Source organism: Dromaius novaehollandiae, chromosome 12, assembly GCF_036370855.1.
Source record: "Dromaius novaehollandiae isolate bDroNov1 chromosome 12, bDroNov1.hap1, whole genome shotgun sequence".
Lineage (NCBI taxonomy): Eukaryota > Metazoa > Chordata > Aves > Casuariiformes > Dromaiidae > Dromaius > Dromaius novaehollandiae.
The window spans coordinates 13541148-13561846 of record NC_088109.1 but is presented as its reverse complement, the minus strand read 5'-3'; the positions used below and the strand labels follow the sequence as shown (position 1 = coordinate 13561846).

The window sequence follows — 20699 nt, the reverse complement described above, 5'->3', positions numbered from 1 at the left end:
TTCCAAAATGAAAGGGTTGGTAAAGACCAGCAATTTACCGTGGAACTGTAAAGCTAAAATGTGGGGAAAACAGAAGAGCCAGAACGTATCTAATGAAGCACTGACCCAGCAGTCCTAGGGCTGCCCTCAATCCCCTCTGAGGTCAGTGAGAAGTCTTTACCAAAATGCACTTTACTGTCCAGGAAAGAACAACACTAAGCACAAATAGAAAACATACTTTTTCTCCTATTCTCTGCTGCAGTTACTTTTCTTATAGCTTTTCCCTAGTGCTCTGAACACAGAACTAGAATAGGCCACCTGGAGCCTTCACGTCCAATCCTTTGCTTTTGTAGGGATCCCAAACAACATCTTTAATTCAGTTGCACAGTCACTATAGTGTCTGACCAGCACTATAATAATATCATCTTATAAAGTTAAGCACTAAACATAATGATCAAAATTAATAAACTAATGTGCCTAAGTTTTAATGTATTATCTCACGGGATGGGATATAGTTCTCTTGCAAGGTGCTCTGTCTTGTACACAAAACACCGAGAATGGCAAAGTGGAGGAGTATCACTTCAGCCAAAAAAAGGCACTGGAATCTCAGAGCTTTCACCAAGTAGAGTCTGTTCTTCCCACCAACACCAAGTAATAGCTTAGCATTTACATGACCAACACTTTCAGCTCTTCAGTCAATGCTCCCACTCTGAAGATTTTTCAGACAGCGGTAAATTTTTAATTGCCACACAGAGAACTAAAGGAAAAGGGTGGGAATTGAGGGTTGGGGGGGGGGGGTTGTTTTTTGTTTGTTTGTTTCAATTTCCACCATCTAATTCTCCTTCTTACAAATCATAGGTCAGTCAATGTGATAATTTGGCAGATACCAACCCCACAACCCAATTGTGTTAGGACATGAAGGCACTTAAAGTCACTTGTAACTAAAGGCTTGGAAAAGCTTTAAAGAAAGTTTTTGAAAAACCTGAAAAGCACAGAGAACTAAAGAACCAAATGGTGTTTAAAAAAAAAAAATCCACACACCACGCACACATACTATGCTAGTCACCTTTGATGATCTCAGTGAACAGCAACACATCACAACACTTCTTGAGAAGGACACTACTCAAAGAAAGATGCAAGACACAATAATTTGTCCTGACTCATGTAGAAAACACTAGACAGAATCATGACTGAAATTCCTCCTTCTTGGATTTAACCTATTAATGTTCCATCAGATACTAATTTCTTCTGCAATTTGGGTATTTTCAGCATCACACGTATTTGCTCAGATTACTGAAAGGAAGACAGTCACAACGTACTGATGCTTGCCTGTTAATATCCTTCCAAGATGGCACAATCAGAAAATTATCTCAAAAGATCCAACTACAATGGAACAAAAAGTTACATACATTTGAGATGAAGGGAAATAGCTGGAACATCAAAGAAAGAAATCCCTATTTAATTCTTAAGTCTTTAAAGAACTTGTGAAGCAGCAGTGAAAGGTGGAAAGGCATCCACAAAATTCAGATAACTAATACTGCTCACAGCGATTAGCTAATGCTAAGTGCCAGCCTGCCACCTACTACCATCAGTGGGGAAAATTCACTATGAGCACCGAGAGGATTCTGAAAAAGGAACAGAAACACTGAAAAGCAGCAGCAAGACAGACAAAACAATGCAGAGTCAAGCAGGGTCTGCTTGCAGCAGTAACTCTTGGCTACAGCATTTAACCCACTTCTGAGACATCACTAAAATGGACCTGTCTCATCATCATTCCTCTCCCTGCCCCCCTCCTCCCAGCAGCAAATCAGGAATTAATATTCATGGGTTCTATGAGTGACATAATTGCAATTTAAAAAGGGCAATTAATCATCAGCCACACCAGTGGCTGACTTGCCAGGCTGGGATCCTTTCTCTCCACATCTGCCAACAAGCACACAGGAGGCAAAAACATCACGTGCACAGAGAGCCCGGAAATGCAATTCTCCCTTTTCCCCCAATTCCCTTTCACATTTCCAGGTTTCACAACTTATGTTTCCCACAGGCCCTCCACACTCCTCCAATGGGCTACACATGTAGTCCATCCGGATCGTTCACTGACCCTCTCCCTAGCTGCTCCCCCACGATGCCACGTCAATCCCTTGCCATTTGGATACAGAATGCTCTCTGTGTGTTAGCTTCCCCATACCGACCAAGAGAATTGAGGGAATAAGCTTCATCTCCAGTATATAGTTCTCCTTGTCTCTCCATTTTCTTTTGTATCCTTGCACAAACAGAATATTTTTTAAAGAGTAACTTCTCATCCCATCCCTATTTGGAAGGTATATTACAAAACTTCAGGATGACAGTACAACTCCAAAGAAACAACCAACATAGGCTGGTCGAGACTTCAAACCTGGCAAGTGGCCTTTGCAAGATAAAACAAAAAACAGAAAACAAAAAAGAAACACTAAAGCATTTACTTCCATGCTCTTACAGAATTTTTTTTTTTTTAGGGCATGCTGGGGGAAGGAAAAGAAAAACCCACACCCAAACACCTATTCTGGGATTAGCTATGCACATTTACAGTCTTTATATATGAGCATCAACTGCCAGATATGGAAGGAATTTCACCTAATAGTGCTTAGAGAAGTGACATCTGGAAGTTGAGCAATGGTATTTACATTCCAGGAAAAAGAGTTCTTAGAGACCGAGTTACCAGGGGGTGAGTATATATCCCCCTGTGCAAAAAATGTACACTTCCTAACCCAACACCCTTTCATGACAGGAAGAAAACCATCAAACTGACCACTATATCATGCAAGTCTTATCACCATATTATCTCATGTAGTTTTGAGATAAGTACTGTAGAAAAAAAATCTGTAAAGATTTAGAGCTCAGCAAGCTGTGAGGTCTTCAAGTGATAGGTTTAAGACAATGACCTTGGGCCAAAGAATTTATACAAAAAAAACCTCTAGGCCGAAGAAAGCTTGCTTAAACACTTGCCACTGCTATGGCCAAGCACAGCAGATTCATGGAGACTGAGGATATTTGTTGCAACACAGCCTGTATGGTCTTCCTATCCTTGTTCCTACCACTCAGCAACCAAAAATTGGCTTTCATCATAACAATATGGGAAAATAATTCAATGTTCTTGTATATGAAAGAGGGTAATTTCAAACCTAAGAATTAAGTCAGGGTGGAAACTGGAACACAAATACGTATTGCACGTCTTGGTCAAAGTTCCAGACAAAGGCAGTTGGCAGAAAGCCTCTGCCAAGAGATAACACCAATAAATGGCCTCTTTTTCATCTATTATAAGATAATAAACAGGCTTTGCTTCCTCACACTGTCCTCATTTCTATGAGGTCCCTCTCACAATTTGCTATCTTTTTGACACATGCTCAGAGCTTCCTTCATCCACAAGCCTGACCACACTGCTGCAAGTTAAATGAGATGTCGACAGCCCACTTCTCTCAGCTCTGTGGAACTAGACACGTACCATTATGAGTTCTCACCAGCTTTTTCTTCATGTAGATTTTGCAAAGTTTTGGGAATCTCAAAGAACAATTTGTTCCCAAGCAGACCTTTGCCTTCCAACAACACAAGTATCGTTTTGCCCCCTTGCCCTCTATTCAGAAAGGGCTGACCTTGTCTTTCACTAAGAAAATTGCTCCTTAACAGACAAGGGAGTGCAGTGTTAAGAAACAGCAGGTATTTCACTTAAGTATGTATCCTTTCCCAATTTAGGGGTGAACAACCTGTTACTTAGTTGCATTTCCTCACAATTAATGGCTGGATCAAAGGCTCTCACTGGATTCTTCTGCACTCAGAGAGGGTGTTTACAGAAAATGGATTTGGGAGCAAAACTTGAAGACTGGAGAAAAGAGAAAGACGAAGAATACCCCTCAGACACAATCAGGGCTCCTGTGCTGATGCCCAGGATCACAGATGCTTCATTTCTTAGATTACTTCATTAAAAAAAAACCAAAAACAAACCCAAAAAACCCACAATACTTGTGTTTCCAAACTTTCTTAACACCTGTAAGCTTCATGCTTCCAATCAGCACTTGCTCACATCTTCATCTTCAAACCAGTGCTATGAAGTTTCGATAAGCCTTTTCCTTCCCAATATCTCAGTCCATATTACTAACAGCCACTAATAGAAAAGTGAGACCAAAATCCTTCCTTTTCCATTGTCCACATTTGACAGTCAGCAACTGCCCAAGTATTGCGTGAGGCCCAAAGCACTGCCATGTTATTACACACTTATCTCTGCAAAACCACCCTGCACAAGTGACAAATTTCATGGCAGGATGAGGGGGAATTGTGCAGCTTTGCGATAATTAAAGCGTAGATGAGTGTCACTGCTGTAGATAATTATGCATTAGCAGTGAAATTACTTAATGGAATAAAATAAAGTAAGCCAAACATTTTGTTTTAAAAGGAATTCAGAGTCTGCAAAGATGCCCAAACAACGCCCCAGAAAACCGAAAATGACAGCCCTCTATCATTCACAAATATGATATGACACTGGCAACAGCCTGGCAGGCTTCTGCCTCACACCCAGACCTGAGGGGGAACAGAGGAGAAGCAAAAGAAAATTTCAGCCTCCCTGGCCATTCAGTCTGATCTGTCTGATGACTGTTCACACAGGGACCAGCCACTAAGTAGAGAGGGAGACTGACTGGGAACAACTTCCTAAAATAAAGATACCAGCTCCAATAGAATGGATTAATTCAACCCACAGATCTTCCATGACCCCCCTAGGCAGCTATCACACGATACCATTTTTAAATCAGTGCCAATACAACCAAAAGAAACAACGGAGTAAGCATGTACACTGCCCACAAAACCATCTCTTCTCACCAAGTCCATGAGGCTTCCCCCCCCTCCTCCCTCCCGTATCCTCTTGCCTTAACAATCATGCACCTACATACACTCCTGCCACTGCTCTCATCTAGACGGCTCTACGGAGTCCTCCTGCTTGTTAAAGTGAGGACTCTCAAGGTCAGTCAGAATTTATAAGGCAGCCATTTCATCTTTTGTGCTTCTCTGGCTACTTTCCTTCCTAAAAGCTGCTGAACGTTGGAGATTCTGCTGGGTCTGAAAGCCCTGCCAACACCGAGGCCAATTAGGAGTTTCAGGATGATGCATATTAAAGTTATTATGGGAGGCAGTTATGCAGCCAGAATAAATCTTAACTGAACCTTTAAGTGGTTTTTATAACTCTTGTTTCTCCTTCTTGAAAACAGATGAGAAGATACAAATCTCTTCCCTAAAAATCTGCAGGGATTCAAGTCAACCACCAACTTCTCTCTCAAGAGAAAGGATTCTGCTCTCAAAACAATAATCCATTTTGACCAAGGCCAGCTGGATCATCTTTATGTTTTTTAAAGTCCAAATCAAACAAATCAATCAGAAATTCACAATATCAGTTTGGACTGACCTGAGGTACTTCCATGAAAGAAAAACAGCATATACATCTCAAACGTCTTTTGGGAGAAACTCCAGCGGTGTGCAGTACAGGACTTCTTAGTCTATATAGTCTAATGCTGATAGTCAAAGGGACACAGATGTTCTAGTCTATTTTTACAAAGAACTAGGTTTTGTAGATAGTATCTAATTAGAAGACTACAACGTACGCCAAAACAGTGAATCTTGAAGAGCATCTGAGGAATGGATGCAGTGACATACATCTTGATAGCAAGCATGAGATGCCATTAGGACAACATGTGCAACTCTTCTCCCTTCACCTCCAAAACTGAACTTGCTGTTGGCAGCAGTTATCTACCCCTAAAAAGAGAATTGAACTAGAGAGCAGGAGAGCAAAGAGAAAATTGAGGTGGCTAAGAACATACCGTATCACTTCCGTGGAAACCTGCGCTGGCTTCACAACAACCTTGCTCTCCCTCTGCAGCCTAAATACACAGTAATTTCACAAGCTGCTAGATCCATGCATTTAAGCAGGAGAGCAATCCACAGAAAGCATGGTGAGAAAGTGAAAGAGAAAAGCAGGTGGATTCAACATGTATCTCCAGTTTGTAAGTTGTATCACCATGCAGCGGCCTCACAACTCCAGACAATGTATTTCTGTGGAAACCAATGGACTGCAAACACACAGGGTAAACTCATTCTGAAAAATATTATGATAACTCCTGGAGAAGCTAGAGTCAGAATGAAAACAAAAAAGTAAAAACTTAGAGATACTTCATTGGTATGCAGGCAATTTGAGGGCTCAGCAGTTCCTGGTCCACTCCTGGAAGGGAGCCCTCACAGGTGTTCCTTCACTGCCACCTTCTGGAAACACTCACTGCATCTGTGGAGTTGCTCCAAATAGGGAGGCGGGGGGAGACACTCAATGAAGGAATCATCGCTGGCATGCAACTGAAGTGTTTGTTAAAACTCTTTAATCCCAAAATAAGAGTGCTACATCTAGAATTACATCCCAATGAACTGAGCCTGAGCAGCCGAGCTCAGAGTCCACAAGATCATACACAGAGCAGCCCCCAAGCTGAGCAGGTTTTGACCCCAAATACTTTATTCATCTTCTGGATTCTACAAATGAGACAGGTAAAGGGATATTGAGGATGTGCTGGTGATAGCTTGTTTACTAGATTCCACTTGCATCATCACATTTCAAACATTCACTTGAAAAGCCAACTAGCAAAAACAAAAACACAAAAACAAAACAACACTTTGCTTACACACAAAATAATTAAATTAAAATTGCCTTGCTAAAGAAAGCAGAAAGTTTCATAAGAGTTCAGAGTCAGTAACGAACTGGAGAAGGAGAAAAGAATGCACAGGTCAAAAAACACTTTAATATCATATATTTATATACACAGACACAGAAAATGTACCTGAAGTCTGTGGACCAGTATATTGACTTACCAGTAGATGACCTGACTTATCAAGCAGGAAATTTAGGTCCAAATCAGTCAGTGTTATAGCTCTTAAAATATGCGAATGACTTGCTGAACACTACAGGGAAGCCTAACCAAGCTCAACAGCAACATCTGCTGGCCAATATGAAATTGGTTCAATTATATGGATTTTTTTTTTTTTTTTTAAAAACAAAGCTATGAATTTTCACTGTAGTTTAAGAATGCTCACTAAGACACATTTCTTGTCCAGAAAGTAGATGCAACTTCTAAACATCAGTGCAAGCAACATAAAGGCAAAACTTTGTATTTGCATGCACAAATACAGTCAGAAAAATCCATTATCTATCCTTACCTATCCTCCAAGACATTTGACAGTAAAACACTGAAATTAAAATGGGTTAAAATTTACAGTAGTGAGACTCTGCTGGAGGAAATCTTCTCTGTCCAGCTGCTTCAATTCCATCTGAAGAATCCCCAAGGTACCCCTTAAACTACTTTATTTCCTATGGGAACAGCCAGCATGTGAAAGGCCTGAGGCAGCAAGGTATTTACCGGATACACTAAGTCCCATCTACACGAAAGAGAATGGTAGCTAAGACCATTAGAGCTCCTTCCCCTCCAGGTGCCTTAACAGATTCCTTATTAACCTTGGAAAATAAGCCTGCTGCAGCAGAATGACAATACTGGAGCAGGAGCACTGCTAATAGCCTCCACTTAAATTGAACGCAAACTGACACTTCATCTAAATCAATTACAATGACAACGCATTTTTACCTCAGATGTGTAAAATTTGGTAAACTCCTTCTAAACTATTGTAAAGAAAAGAAAATGAAAGTGGTTGGCAACAACACCAAGATTCAGTTTAGACTTTCATCACAGTCTGGAACAAGGCCACAGTGACCCAAGAGCCTGGCAGTCACACGGGCTTCTGAACAGCACTTGGATGGTAGAAGGCAAATCACAGACAAAAAGATTTGTAACAGAACTATATGGATAACCTTCATCCGCACAAAGCTTAGGGAAAAAAAACTTGACTACAAAAGGCTGAGCCTTGCATAGGCAATGGCATGCTGGGGGGGAGGAGCAACTTTTTAAATCATAAAAATACCTATAGGCTAGACTGAGGCTCATTATCTTCTAAAATTTAGTTTGCTTCACAGCTTAAGGTTCCCATGCTTTTTCAAACTTTGTACTCAAAATAGAATTCTTAAACCCTCTTCCCTGATTTTTCAGGGTAAAAAAATATATATATACAAGTTTAACTGCAACTGTCATAAGTATTTTTTTAAACAGTCTCCCCAATCCCCCCTCCCCACATTGACCTGTTCAAATGAAAGGGTATAGCATACGAAAATACAAAAATGACCAATTGCTCAGGTTCTCATTTGGGAAGAGAGCAGCTTTTGTAAGGAACTACGTGTGTAGCAGAAGTCTGGGAAGCAGCGGAGGGGAGCCACAGTTTTGGCTCGACAGTGCCAATTACAGCTATAGCAAGATGAGGAACAAATCTATTCTGTTCAGAGGCTGGGGAGAAGGGAAAAGGAGAGAGAAGAAAGAAACAAGCCGATGTGTTTAGAAAAAGAAAGGGGCTTGAAGTTGTCTGCTAGACTGTAACTCACATTTTCCACAACAAAAGCATTAGGCAGAAGATCCAGCGAATGGACATGGCAGACTCCCATTCCTAACCAAGAGCACTGGTTATTTAACAAATGCATCCTTAGTCTAACGCACTAATCAAGCCAGTACTAAACTTGAACTTTTTTGATTTGGGTAGTAATTATACACAGCCTCTCCGTCCACTTGATTACTTTTCACTTTTGATCCTACAGCATCATTCTTCAAGTTTGCCCATTATCATGAAGTCTTCCAGGCTAAAAAGGCTCTAAGCTTTCAACATAACAGTTAGGAAAAAGAGAGCCAGCTAATTCTCCAGTTCCTTCTCTCCAGCCCCATCCCAGCTTTTCAGGTGTTCTATTTTCATTGTCTTAAAAAATAAATAAGGAAAAGAGAAAGTCATAAGCTCATTTCCTCTCTCTAAGTACAGTCCCTTTTAAGCAGCTCCTTTCCATCATGTTTTACTCACTACTCATAAATAATATACGTAATTGCAGATAGCCATAATGAACAAGCAGAGAAAATGTACATATATAGTACAGAGGAAACAAATTCTGAGGTGATCCATGGGCAGAAGGAATTCCTGGCAAATAGCAGCAGTTGCATCCAGATCATGTTTTCAGCTGATGTAAGGCAATCAGAGCGCCAAAAATAATACAGGGACAGACTTCAGACAGAGCTAAACAAGGGTGCTGGCAGCTCAGCTCCCTCTGAAGCACACATTCCCTACCTACTCCCCACACACAGTACATATAGCTATTCCTTCCCCTATACATTTACATTAGGAATGCCACTCATGGAAAGATGGGTTTAAAACTGCTGAAACTCCAAAAATCTATAAGCAGTGTGCAATTAGGAAGAAATTATGCTGACCATAATAAGAAACTAAGAGAGCCCACCCAGCTGCCCAAGAGTTAACATTATGCGTTTCTCATCAAAACCTCTTCCAAGAAGGTTAAGCACACAATAGACTATCTAAAGCACAGCAAGAAAAGCTGCTTGAAATTCCACACATGTGCCTCAGCAATGTATTTCTATTAATGTCCAGTGTGTGTCAGCGTGAAGATAAGGTACCAACATCATGTCCAACCAGCCAGCTAGAGAATGGGACGCTGTGTAAAACATTGTCTGATACTCAGAAACCCGGAGAACAGTGGCGCCTGCAATCTCACCCTCTGCACACGCGCCTGATAACGCCACCGACAAGGAGAGGCAGCATGAGGGAACAGTCCTGCAGTTTGGGGGAAGCAAAGAGATTGAGAGAGAGACAGAGAGAGAGAGGCTATGAAGAATGAAAATAAACTTCATCAGTAAATAAAAGCAGGTTTTAGGGTGCCCAGCTTTAGCAGAGGATAGACTAAACTGGGAGGGAAAAAAAAAAAGAAATTTACTTTTCATATGAACTTGCTTTAACTTTCCTTTAGGATGAGAACTAAAGAAATAGCCTCAGTGCTCAATTTGATTACTCCCACCATACCACATACACTCAACTTCATCTCTAGTATGAACCAAGGAAGCTATTCCCATCTCAATGAGGGCTATTCTCTGTAGCACCCCGTGTTATCACCTAGAATCACTTCAAAACATGCACATTCAGCCTTCAAGGCAAGAGGGTGTGAAAGATGACAGAAGCACCACAGCTAGTTTTCATGGCATTTAGGAAATATGAAGGAAATGACACCCAGCAACAGGTCACCCACCCCACACCCCCATCGTCTGAGAGTGCAAGAGCAATCTAAGTTTTCCATTCCATGCAAACTTACTTCCTAGCTATTATATGCCATTTAAATTCATGGTCTTGCTCTCTTTTTATTCAGACTTTTCAGTCAGAAACATCTTTAGAAAGTTTACAAGCTTATTTCCGAAGATCATTGATTTAGGATTCAAACACCACTGTCATCTTTGAAACAGAATACAATGAATACTGGAGAGTTATACCCAAATACTAGAGTTACATGTACATAGTATCCCAAATACACAAAACAGGAAACCAAAATCATAATCCTCATACCACAAGCCACACCACATTTCACTAGTACTGGCTCACAGGAGAGGAAAGCCTACCGAAAGACTCTGATACATCATCAAACCTCTATTGCTTATGCCCCCAAAATTAGCTAGAACAGAATTCTACTGCTCCACAATGTTTTTGTAGTAAAAAAAAAATGCAACACTGGCTTTGATGGACTATTCATGGCAAAGTATAAACATATTATTCTCCTATTTCTTTATCAATTGAATATTTTATAGATATGGAGAAGGAAAGAGGGAGGCTAATCCTAACTTTCCCTTCTTAAATGACAGGATAGCTTTGCTGTAACCCTAAACCAGAGCAAGTCATTCTTGAAGAAGTTTCTGTGTAGCATGGGAATTCTGTAGACAAAAGAAATTGTGTGAAATGGGGGGCAAGGAAGAATTGAAGCCAAGAGAGGGGAATTAGGCAGCTCCACAGACATTTTCAATTTAATGCACCTGTAGGATTTAAGAAGAGGCCAACCTTTTGATAAGATCCCTCAGCCCAAGAGACTACAAAAAATGAGAAGCTCACAAATGACCATCAGCTGCTGAAATCTGCAAAAACTCTCCAAACACAAATTAACCTTCAGAGTCAGGAGATAAAAGGCTAGAGCTGCAGAAATTGGAAGTTGTTTAAAAAAAAAAAAAAAAGTCTGACAAATCATAGCAACAGTTGCAGGAAAGATAAAGAATACAAAAGTAGCATCTTACCCCCACCCAGATAACACCTTTGCCTTCCCTCAAGAGAAGGGGGGAAGGAAAGGAGAGGAAGGAAGGAAGCAGGGGAGGGAGTACTTCTACTTTCTGAGTTCATTTTAATACACTTTCTCCAAAGATTTTTTTTGAGTTAAATTTAGACCCATCTTCCCTGCTGTACTTCAAACTTCATTAGTGCTCCAGAGACCAGAAGTTATTAGTTTGCTGGAGACAAAGGACAGGTAGATGCTTTACAGAACCATGCCAAGTTTAAATTTAATGCAAGCCTTTCCAAAGTGCATCATTTAATACTGAAGATTACTTTCTACAGGGATCCCTTAAACATCTAATGGTTTCATAAAAGGAAGTAATTCTTTCACTGCAGAAATGCCCCCTATTCTGTTGTAGAAGGCAGCAGACAAAGGGAAACTCAACTGTGGAAGGAAGGGAGGGATGTTCTGGCCAGAGACTGTGGAAAAAACAGGCCACTAACTTTAAAGACTCCACTGATTAACACATATCCCTCAAAGGAAAGTCTAGAAAAGTCTCTCTCAACCCAGACAGCAAGAATGAGAACGAGAGGGAAGGAGCAAGTTCTGAGGCTATTCAGCCCAGCTATTTAATCCCCCTATCAGTATCCTGCAACACAGATGCGTAACCCAGCCCAGACGCCTCACCAGCAGAAGCAAAGGCATGTTTGTTCTAAGTATTACAACTCTTTGTACATAGCAGAAGGTCTCCACATCAGACATTAAAGATGCAGAGAAACAGAACAAATACCCTCATTAATGATACTACTTAAGACTTTTTCAGGTCAAAAATAATAAAAAAACACCAAAAGACAACTTACAGAAGTGAAGGCTCTCTGCTCTTCAGATACATCTTTGGCACTCAGTGACACACTCTCTGCTAATTAGAAGCACTGACACCAAAGGAAGACCATAACACACCACATGCCTAATGGCAGACAGCTAATCAGAGACCGAACTAGCCTTTGGTAAAGGCAAAGCGATATCGCATGTTTGTTAATGGCAAAGATCCGCCCCACAGAGAATTTTACTAAGTGATTTTAAATAAATTAAACCCATTTAAAAATTATTTTGAAGTTCGGACAACACAGCCTAACATTTGAACACCTTATGATCTGCTAAAATACTTCAGCTATTCAAGCATACACTTGCTACTGGAGTTTTGTATGCTACAAGCCCTGAACTAGCAGGAGTTACTATCTAACTAACGGAAGCAGCTCTGGCAACGCAGGAGCCTCTTCCTGAGGCGTAGGGTCTTCAACCAGCTCAGTGCAACTAACTGCTTGCAGGCAGAAATCAACTGCGAGGGGCACAAGTCTACATGCTCCCTTTTTGAAAGTTGAAATTTGCCAGTTTTAAACTTAAAGGAGAGCACAAAAATTCTGCTTATTAGACAAATTACGAGTATTATCTTTCCTTGCAATAAATCATTAATTAACCAAAAGCACATTTTTCCTTTTGTAGTAACACATTTAAAAGACAGTTTTAGTCAATCAGTGAAAGCAATCAGAAACAATCGCATTCCAACATCTAGCCAAAGATAACTTCATTCAAGCTAACCTAGTTCGAAGAGTTCCTTGCATGACATTAATGGTACATAAGTGTTTTACACATAGTGTGAGAATGCTCTGCAAGCAAAAAAAATCTCAAGGTACGACATTTATTAGGAGATACTGCCCCCACAAGTGCCACTACCCAAGCAAGCTTCATGTAAGAATTCATGTTTAGTAAATAAGTGCATCCATAATAAAAAAAAAAAAAAAAAAGAAAAAGAAAAACACACACTGAAGAGAGTGTCATTCCTTTAATAAACACATGTAGATACTTGCTTCTAATCACTGTAACATCAGTGAAAAATCAGTCTGGAAGAAAAAAATAACTTAATGGGCTTTTTCCTCATGTTGCACTATTATTTAGAATGAGCCTCCATACTTTCTCATTTAAATCAATGTTTTATGTTTCACCCACAAAACTGCAGCTCAATGAAGAAACATCCACAGAAATTAAAGAACCAACACACACACAAACAAAGAAAATTTGTGTTAGCAATGTCTTCTTCTAGAAACAACCTATTTCCTACATATAGACTTACAGCTTTAGAAGGGGAAGGGTTTTAGCCCAGCATACTACCTTTTAACTGCAGAGTAAGCAGGACCAACAAAACTGCCCTGACGTGAGCAGTATCCAAGCCACAATGGAAAGGTCTCAGAGGAAGCATCTTTCAACCAACTAATTTATGGGGGGACTAGACAGGGGAAGGAGGGCAGTTTTGAGGACAGAAGCCTCACCTCAGAAATGGCAGCCTCATGTCACTTCCATCACTGCACTGTCAGTTTCGAGAAGCACCATGCTCCTACCAGGCCCCAGCTGGTCACTGCAGCTTGTCACAACGCCAGGAAATTGTGCACATCAAAAGCTTCTGCCTTCTAGAGTGTTGGTCAGCCAGGAGGCAGCCGACACCCAGCTTAACAGAAAGTAACTCAAAGCTTTAATGAAACTCAGTCATGTCCAGCACCATTTCTAAAACCATCTTCAGGATGAGTTTCACTGTATCTACAGCTAGTAGGTGGTCAACATCTAGCTGACCATCTGGTCAAGCTGGTATCAGTCAACAACAGTGGGGAATTTACAGCAAAAAAGCATGTAAGATTGGCTGAGAGCTTCATCAGTGACCGGAAGCCTACAGAAATCTTTCCATCCATGGGCTTATTGGATCATTCCCTCCTCTCTATGAGACGAAAACACTATCTGATCACCTCCCTGTTATCACTGAAACTCTCAATCTGTTTTTCCATTACACAGATGTATAAACAGCCTATTTATGTCATTTCCAGTAGTTTTACCTACCCATCCTTTGAGCCAGGGAAGGAAACATACTGGTTAAAATGTCAGAGCAGTCTGACAACGGAACCCAACAACAGAAGTGTTCGAAGTACGACACATTCAAGCCTCAAGAGTTCAGAATCCCACATTGACAAGATCAAGGCAATATCAAAAACCTTTGCATTGATCAAAAACCTTTCCTACCCAGCATTCTCATTTTAGCCTCTCTCCCCTGAATCAAGAGATGAAGAGAGGCTCTGAAGAGCAAACAGGTTATATCTGGGAACGACAAGAAAAAAAACAACATAATTTGGAAGGACTCTTATGGCCTATGACTAACTACAAACAGTTGCCCAAGCAACTAGAGATGGGACAAACCCTGACATCTTGTGGGGATTTCTTCCAGACCCTCATTCCAGAGCAGGCTAATTACAACAGCACAGTGCTAGAGCCATTGGAAAGCAGAGGTTGCCATCCAGCAAGCCAGTGAGCAGAGCACAAGCAGGAACGCTGGGAAGGGAAAGTCGTCCTTCACTAACAGCTAGAGAAACACTTCCCCTGCAGTTTAGCAATTCTGTGTCTGGTCCATTTTCCACAGAGCAACCAATGCCCTCTAGTCCTGCCTGAAAAAGCTAATTATGGTGCAAAGTTTGTCCTTCCATCACCCCATTTCTGAATCCGTTCTTTCAAAGTGGAAAGGAAGACTTTTGGTCAGTAACTCTGACAAAGCCATTATCCTGGGGGTATTAAATGGGGAGATAAGAACTTCAGGGCTTTGCACAAATCATATTAGTTCAATTCTCAAATCCGGGTAATGCTTCTTTTCAAAGTGTTAATTTCATTTATTCTATTTGCTCTCCGTCTGTCCTGATAACACAGGCGCGCATGGCCCCTAAATGAGATCCTCCTATTTTATAGGTTATAATCCTCCTTTTCTAGAGTAGTAATGAGATGTCTTTGCTTAATCGCGTTTATTCCTCCCACTTCTGCTTTCTCCCTCCCCCATTCCACATTGATTTGTTTCAAGGTTTCAGTGAAAACCAGCAGGCTGGGAGCCACTGCCTCCAGAGGGAGGCTCACGATGCATAGGCTGTACAGCCTTAGGGGATTACAAAAGGTAGAAAGGAGAGAAAAGCGCAGCTTTGTTTGCAAAGTTTCTTTTGTTGATTAAAAAAAAAGAAAAGACACCACACACAGGATCTGAGCAGTTGAAAGAAGAGCTTTCGATTAACTTGAAATGAAAAAGAAAAGATGTCTGATTTAGGAAGAGGTGAGACTATTCATAACACAACCCAGCAATTAAATAACTTATGACAACTTTGGAAGTTCCTCATGCTAGAATGAAAAAAATTAAGAAAATAGCTGTATTAATTCTTGGATAAATCATATGAGACACAAGGCATGCTACAGGCATTAAACATCATAGACCTTGTTGCAAAGTACTATACATTTAATCCTTGCTGTATCCCAAGTACCCACGACATTAAATTACTCAGAGGGTCCGGTCAGTACCAGGATCCTGCAGTGGTAGATACTGCACAAACATACAAAACATTTCCTCTCTATACAAACTGGTGAGAGTTCTTCTACAGCAGCTTAACAGATTACTTCCATCTGAGCCAGCCCCCATATGGTCACTCAAAAGCCATAAAAATAAAGTGAATGCTGCAAAGTTCCTACTTACAGAGCCTTTTAAAGTAAAGCTTCAAGACGTTTTACTCAAAACCTAAGGCATCTAAAAGCTGAGTAACTTGTTCAAAATCATAGAAAAAAAGATAAAGACAAAAACATAGAAGAGGAGCCAGGTTCTTAATTCTAAATCCTTCTGGTAACCAATGTGCCACTTATTATCATCATTATTAAATCAGCCAGTTTTAAACTGTACCCTACCCGATAAGTGATGAAGTAACAGTACCCAGGAGCTGACAGTAAGTCCCTTATCAACAGTTAGCTGTAGTCCACAGTCTCATCAGGAATGTAAACTACATAATAAAACTAAAGAATCACTTCATAAAGACACTATTAATAATAAAAGTCAGTGGATGAAAATCATAAAGAACACAGATTAAATGCCAAATGACTTTCAGCACAATCGAAATGCAATCATTTCAAAATATAGCTATAGTATTTGGATATATGGCCTAAAAGTGCTAAGGTTAGGGGAGAATATTGCAGCATTACTGGAGACAACTGTAGCAGCAAAGGCTATTAATGACCAAACCATTGAGCTGCTGAGGGCACAGGGCAGTTCAGGATCTTACTGCAAGTCCAAAATAAATAAATAAATAAAATCCTACTAAATTAAGGGTTGCTAAAGGCAAGTTATTCATTTGTTCTTTTCCTCATGGGAGCTACCCCATTTTTCTCTGGCTTCCCCAATGGGTCACAATGAGAAAACCTGAAAGTTTTTCCCCTTACAAGTTTAAGCAGATAATTTCCAGATTCTATAATCCATCCACACTTAGACCATCATTAGCTATCTAGTTCCGCTATGCCTTTCTACCTAAAGGAGAAGATGGATAGGGAAGAGAGATGAAAGAGCAGTTCACACTGACCATTTGCCTCATATTCTAGGACCACAAAACAGAAAAGTGAGCAAGAAATATTCAAGCTCTATGCCAAAAAAAGGAAGGAAACAGTACTAGAAGACAAAGGACAGGTATGATTTGTTTATGGTTGAGAAAGCAGAATAAGATGCCCATGCCTGAAAAGAAAGTGTAGCTGAGATAAAGTAAGGCTGGTAGGGATCCCAGTAATTTAAAAGGCTGGCAAAATAGCTCCTGCTTAGGAAGACACCCAGAAACCAACAGGCAACAGCTTTGACCTCATTTTTGGAAGGACAGGCTAGACTACTCTATTTTTAAGGGTCTTAAATTTATGATTGATCAAGAGATAGTTAAAGAGCAATGAAATTTAACAATTTCTCATTCTTGCACAACATTCAAGGCTAACACTCCACGGTCACCGTTTATCTTTTATGAGTTACACTAAGAGAGCCTGAGCAGATTTTTGCAGAACATCAAGTATGCAATATCTGGTTATGCGACACTGCAGCATTAAAAGCTAATTCAGATAATAGAACAGCTTCGTATGCTAGAGGTCAGATCCCAACTCATTTTAGAGGTGCCCTCTTTACACTCCACAAATGTTGCCTGACACTGCTAGTCACATTGTCTCCACATCTCACTGCTGGAGGGCAGGCCTCTATTTCTGAGCAGGGCCACGTCTTTAGATTCGAAGTTAAATCCACTGACTCCACCACCACCCCCTTTATAAAGGTCCATTAATTGCATTCATAGAAAGAATCTTCTCTTTCTAGTAGGAAAAGAGCTAATATTGTGCCTGCTGACCCAGATCTCCTACCCAGAGGAACAGCAGTCACCTGCCTCAGACATCGCTATCTTTAAGCGCACTCATGTGGACTTCCCATTGTTAGTGTACTGTCAAGAAGAAATTGCCAATACTAACCCAACCACACACAATAGGATGTCATGGAGCCAAAAGTATATATGGATCCAAAGACAGAAATAGACAAGTTCAAGGAAGAAAAGTCCATCAAGGACTGTTAATTGCAAACACAACCGTTATGTGAAAAGGTTGTGAAAATACGACCTTCTGTCAGAGAAGCCTCTAAGCCACAGAATGGCCTAAGCTCAGAGTATGCAGGTAGGAAGTACTGCCATACATTTGCTCTATTCTTATACTATCCATAAGCATCTGCTATGGGCCACTGTTAGAAGTGGGCTATAGCTAGAAGAACTTTCAATCTGAACCATTACAGTCACTCCTACACAAATTTTATTTATTCAGCTCTCCCTAATGGCTTCATATAAAAGGCTTTGCAAGCCAAGGCATGGTTAACCCAGACATATATTACTATTCAAAGTACAGGAAAAAAAAAAAACCCACAGAAGGATTCTGCAGTTAAGTCAAGTACATGCAACAGATTAGGATGGAAGGAAGACAAATACATCATTACCCCTCTCCCTAAACTTTCCTTTCAACATGCATTAGAAGAGGATTACTCTTAGTCTAGTTCTCTCAAACAGTTTCAACATCACAGCCTAAGCAAACAGGTAGATCCATCTCACTGTGCCAAGCATAGTCCCACCTCACTGTCACACCCTGACACCTCAGCCTGCTATGGGTCAGGACAAAGTGGCAATTTCAGTAAGACTATCTTGTTTATAGGCCACCACTGTCATATTAATGTTAGTATTTAAATGAATATGATACAAAATGTTATCACAAGACTATTAGGCACCAATATTACTACCATACATTCAAGGTTTTCAAAAAAACATTTGTTCTACTCAGTTTCATCCCACTGTGTTTCTGCCTCCATCACTGCTCCCCTCAGAGCTTGTATGACAATAACCCCAGAGGGTTATCTCAGCAACACCGAGATGACTAACAGTAAAGACTGCAGCTAGAAGAAGTCCCCAAAAATAAGTCTGCCTACTCAGCAAGAATTGGGTTCTGGAGTCAATGAAGTAGGAGTGGTTTTAAGAAGCTTGGCTCCTGAAAACCAAACTTAGGTCTTCTTCAGAAACATTGTAACACTTCGTAGTTTTATAACAATTCTTCCGTTACTAGCATCATGAAAGATTTAAATAACAGAACCCACTAGTACTTTTAACTAATTTGGATATTTGTATAGTTATACTCTAGACAGCTTAAACAGAGCAAAGTTTAAGGTCAGCAGAATCTGATCTTGTATGTACTGAAATATTAGTTTCATACACTTGATAGCTTAACAGAACCCTCTCTAGTTCAGACAGCAGCCCCACGTGCACACACTCTACACTGACCTGCCAGCCATCCCTTCTCCCCCACAGGGAAGGCTGTCCTCAGCGCAGTCAGTGCTTACGCCTTTCCCTACAACCTTGGCCTTAGAATCGCTGCATGGCAAAGGTCACACCAGCTACACTGTAAGCCAAAAGTAAATTATGAGGTAATGAGTGCTTCAGCCTAAAGCACAATTTCTAAACTCATTACACAAGTGATAATTAATTCCTTCAAGCAGAGAGATTTTAAGTCTGTCCTGCGTGGAACATAACGGGTTTTTTTTATACTCACCAGCTGGGCTGCTCTTTGCCTCTCTTCATTAGTGTTGTTCCTTTCCCGCTGCAGGGCAGTATTCAAGGCCTCACTGGCTGCTTCCCTTTCCCTCTTGGCCAGCCGGAGCAGCTCCTCCTGGACCAGCGCCTGTTCTCGCTCATACCTACAGGAGTGCCAAAGGCAAACAGAGAGGAGGTGATCAGCAGACTTCTGGCAACAGGGTCATGACTCAGTACGGACAATCCCTGGCCAGAACCAAGACGCAAATGCACAATCTGTTTGGCACAAAGCCTGTTCACAGCCTCTGCATATCAGCAGGAATTCAGAAGTCCAACAAACTTTAAACATGACCTGCAAGTTCAGTGAGGTACAGTTCAGGCAACGCCAGCAGACTGTGCATACACAAGCTTACACTTCAGTTACATTTAAGTACTTAAGTACGACCTGAAAACAGAATAGAAAGCAGTTAACTAGATAAATAGATGCTGCTTTGGAAAAAAGATCAAGGGATGTACTACCAAAAAAAAAAAAAAAAAAAAAAAAAAAAAAGTTAGTCTATCTGACATCTCCATTTTGCTGCTCTACAAGGGAAGGACACATGCAATGACAGAGCTGAGAGAAGCAGCTTTGTCACGTCCATAGCCCGGACACCTGAATCTCGAGGACTGCCATGAAGGAAATTTAGTCCAACTTGAGCTGCGCGAATCCTGCATGCAAGTAAAGAGAGATTAATATGAAGTCAATAACAGAATAATTTAGGTCAGAAGGGACCTTTGAAGATCATCTACAAAAGCAGAGCTAACCTCAGGGTTAGATCAGGTTGCTCAGGGCCTTGTCCAATCGACCTTTGAATATCTCCAAGGACAGAGATTCTATAGCCTCTCTGTGCAACCTGTTTCAGTGCTTCACTGCTCTCCCTGTGACATTTTTCTCCTCTTTATATCCAGAAAAAAACTTCCCTTGCTGCAATTTGTGTCCACTGCCTCTTGTCCTTTCAGTGTGCATCTCTAGGAGTCTGGCACTGTCTCCTCCATAACACTACTTCAGGTAGTTGAAGACAACAATTCCCCCCTCCTTAGCCTTCTCTTCCCCAGGCTAAACCAACGCAGTTCCCTCAGCTTCTCTTTTCCCATTTCTCTAGCTCGTCAAGGTCCTTCTGAGTGGCAGCACTGCCCTCTAGCACATTGACCGCTCCCTGCGATTTGCGGGCAGGGGGGATCGTCGGGATGCCTTTCACCTCATCCAGGCCTGGTGCCCATTCCACAGCTGAGCTACGTGCACACAAGCCACTCCTCTGTTCCTTGTCTTCCCTGCCTACCTTTCCTCCGCATTTCTACCCCTCCCTCTCCTCTCCCAGGCCAAGTACTCGGGATGCCATTCAGTAGGTCAACACTGAAAACTGCCAGCAATTTTGACTGAAAAAGAAAAAGAAAAAAAATTGAACAGTCTTTACAGAGACTCCCCTAGGAATGCCAGAGATGCAACCAGGGATAGCATGAACGATGCACCAAGTTTGGTGGGGGGTTTTGGGGGTTTTTTTGGGTTTTTTTTTTTTTTTACAGGTTTGGTCAGTCAACAGCAATACTGAAAAAGAGACCCATTTTCACAGTAACCT

At 41.0% G+C, this 20699-nt stretch overlaps 1 protein-coding gene across 2 annotated transcripts in view; it reads right to left on the bottom strand.

The window, feature by feature from the left end:
- CHCHD6 (coiled-coil-helix-coiled-coil-helix domain containing 6) overlaps positions 1-20699 on the bottom strand; it is a 116256-nt gene that overhangs the window by 90145 nt on the left and 5412 nt on the right. For both annotated transcript variants that reach the window (XM_026093144.2, XM_026093145.2), the window contains exon 4: positions 19103-19247. In XM_026093144.2, the coding sequence (XP_025948929.2) occupies positions 19103-19247 (145 nt within the window). The remainder of the gene's footprint in view (positions 1-19102; positions 19248-20699) is intronic.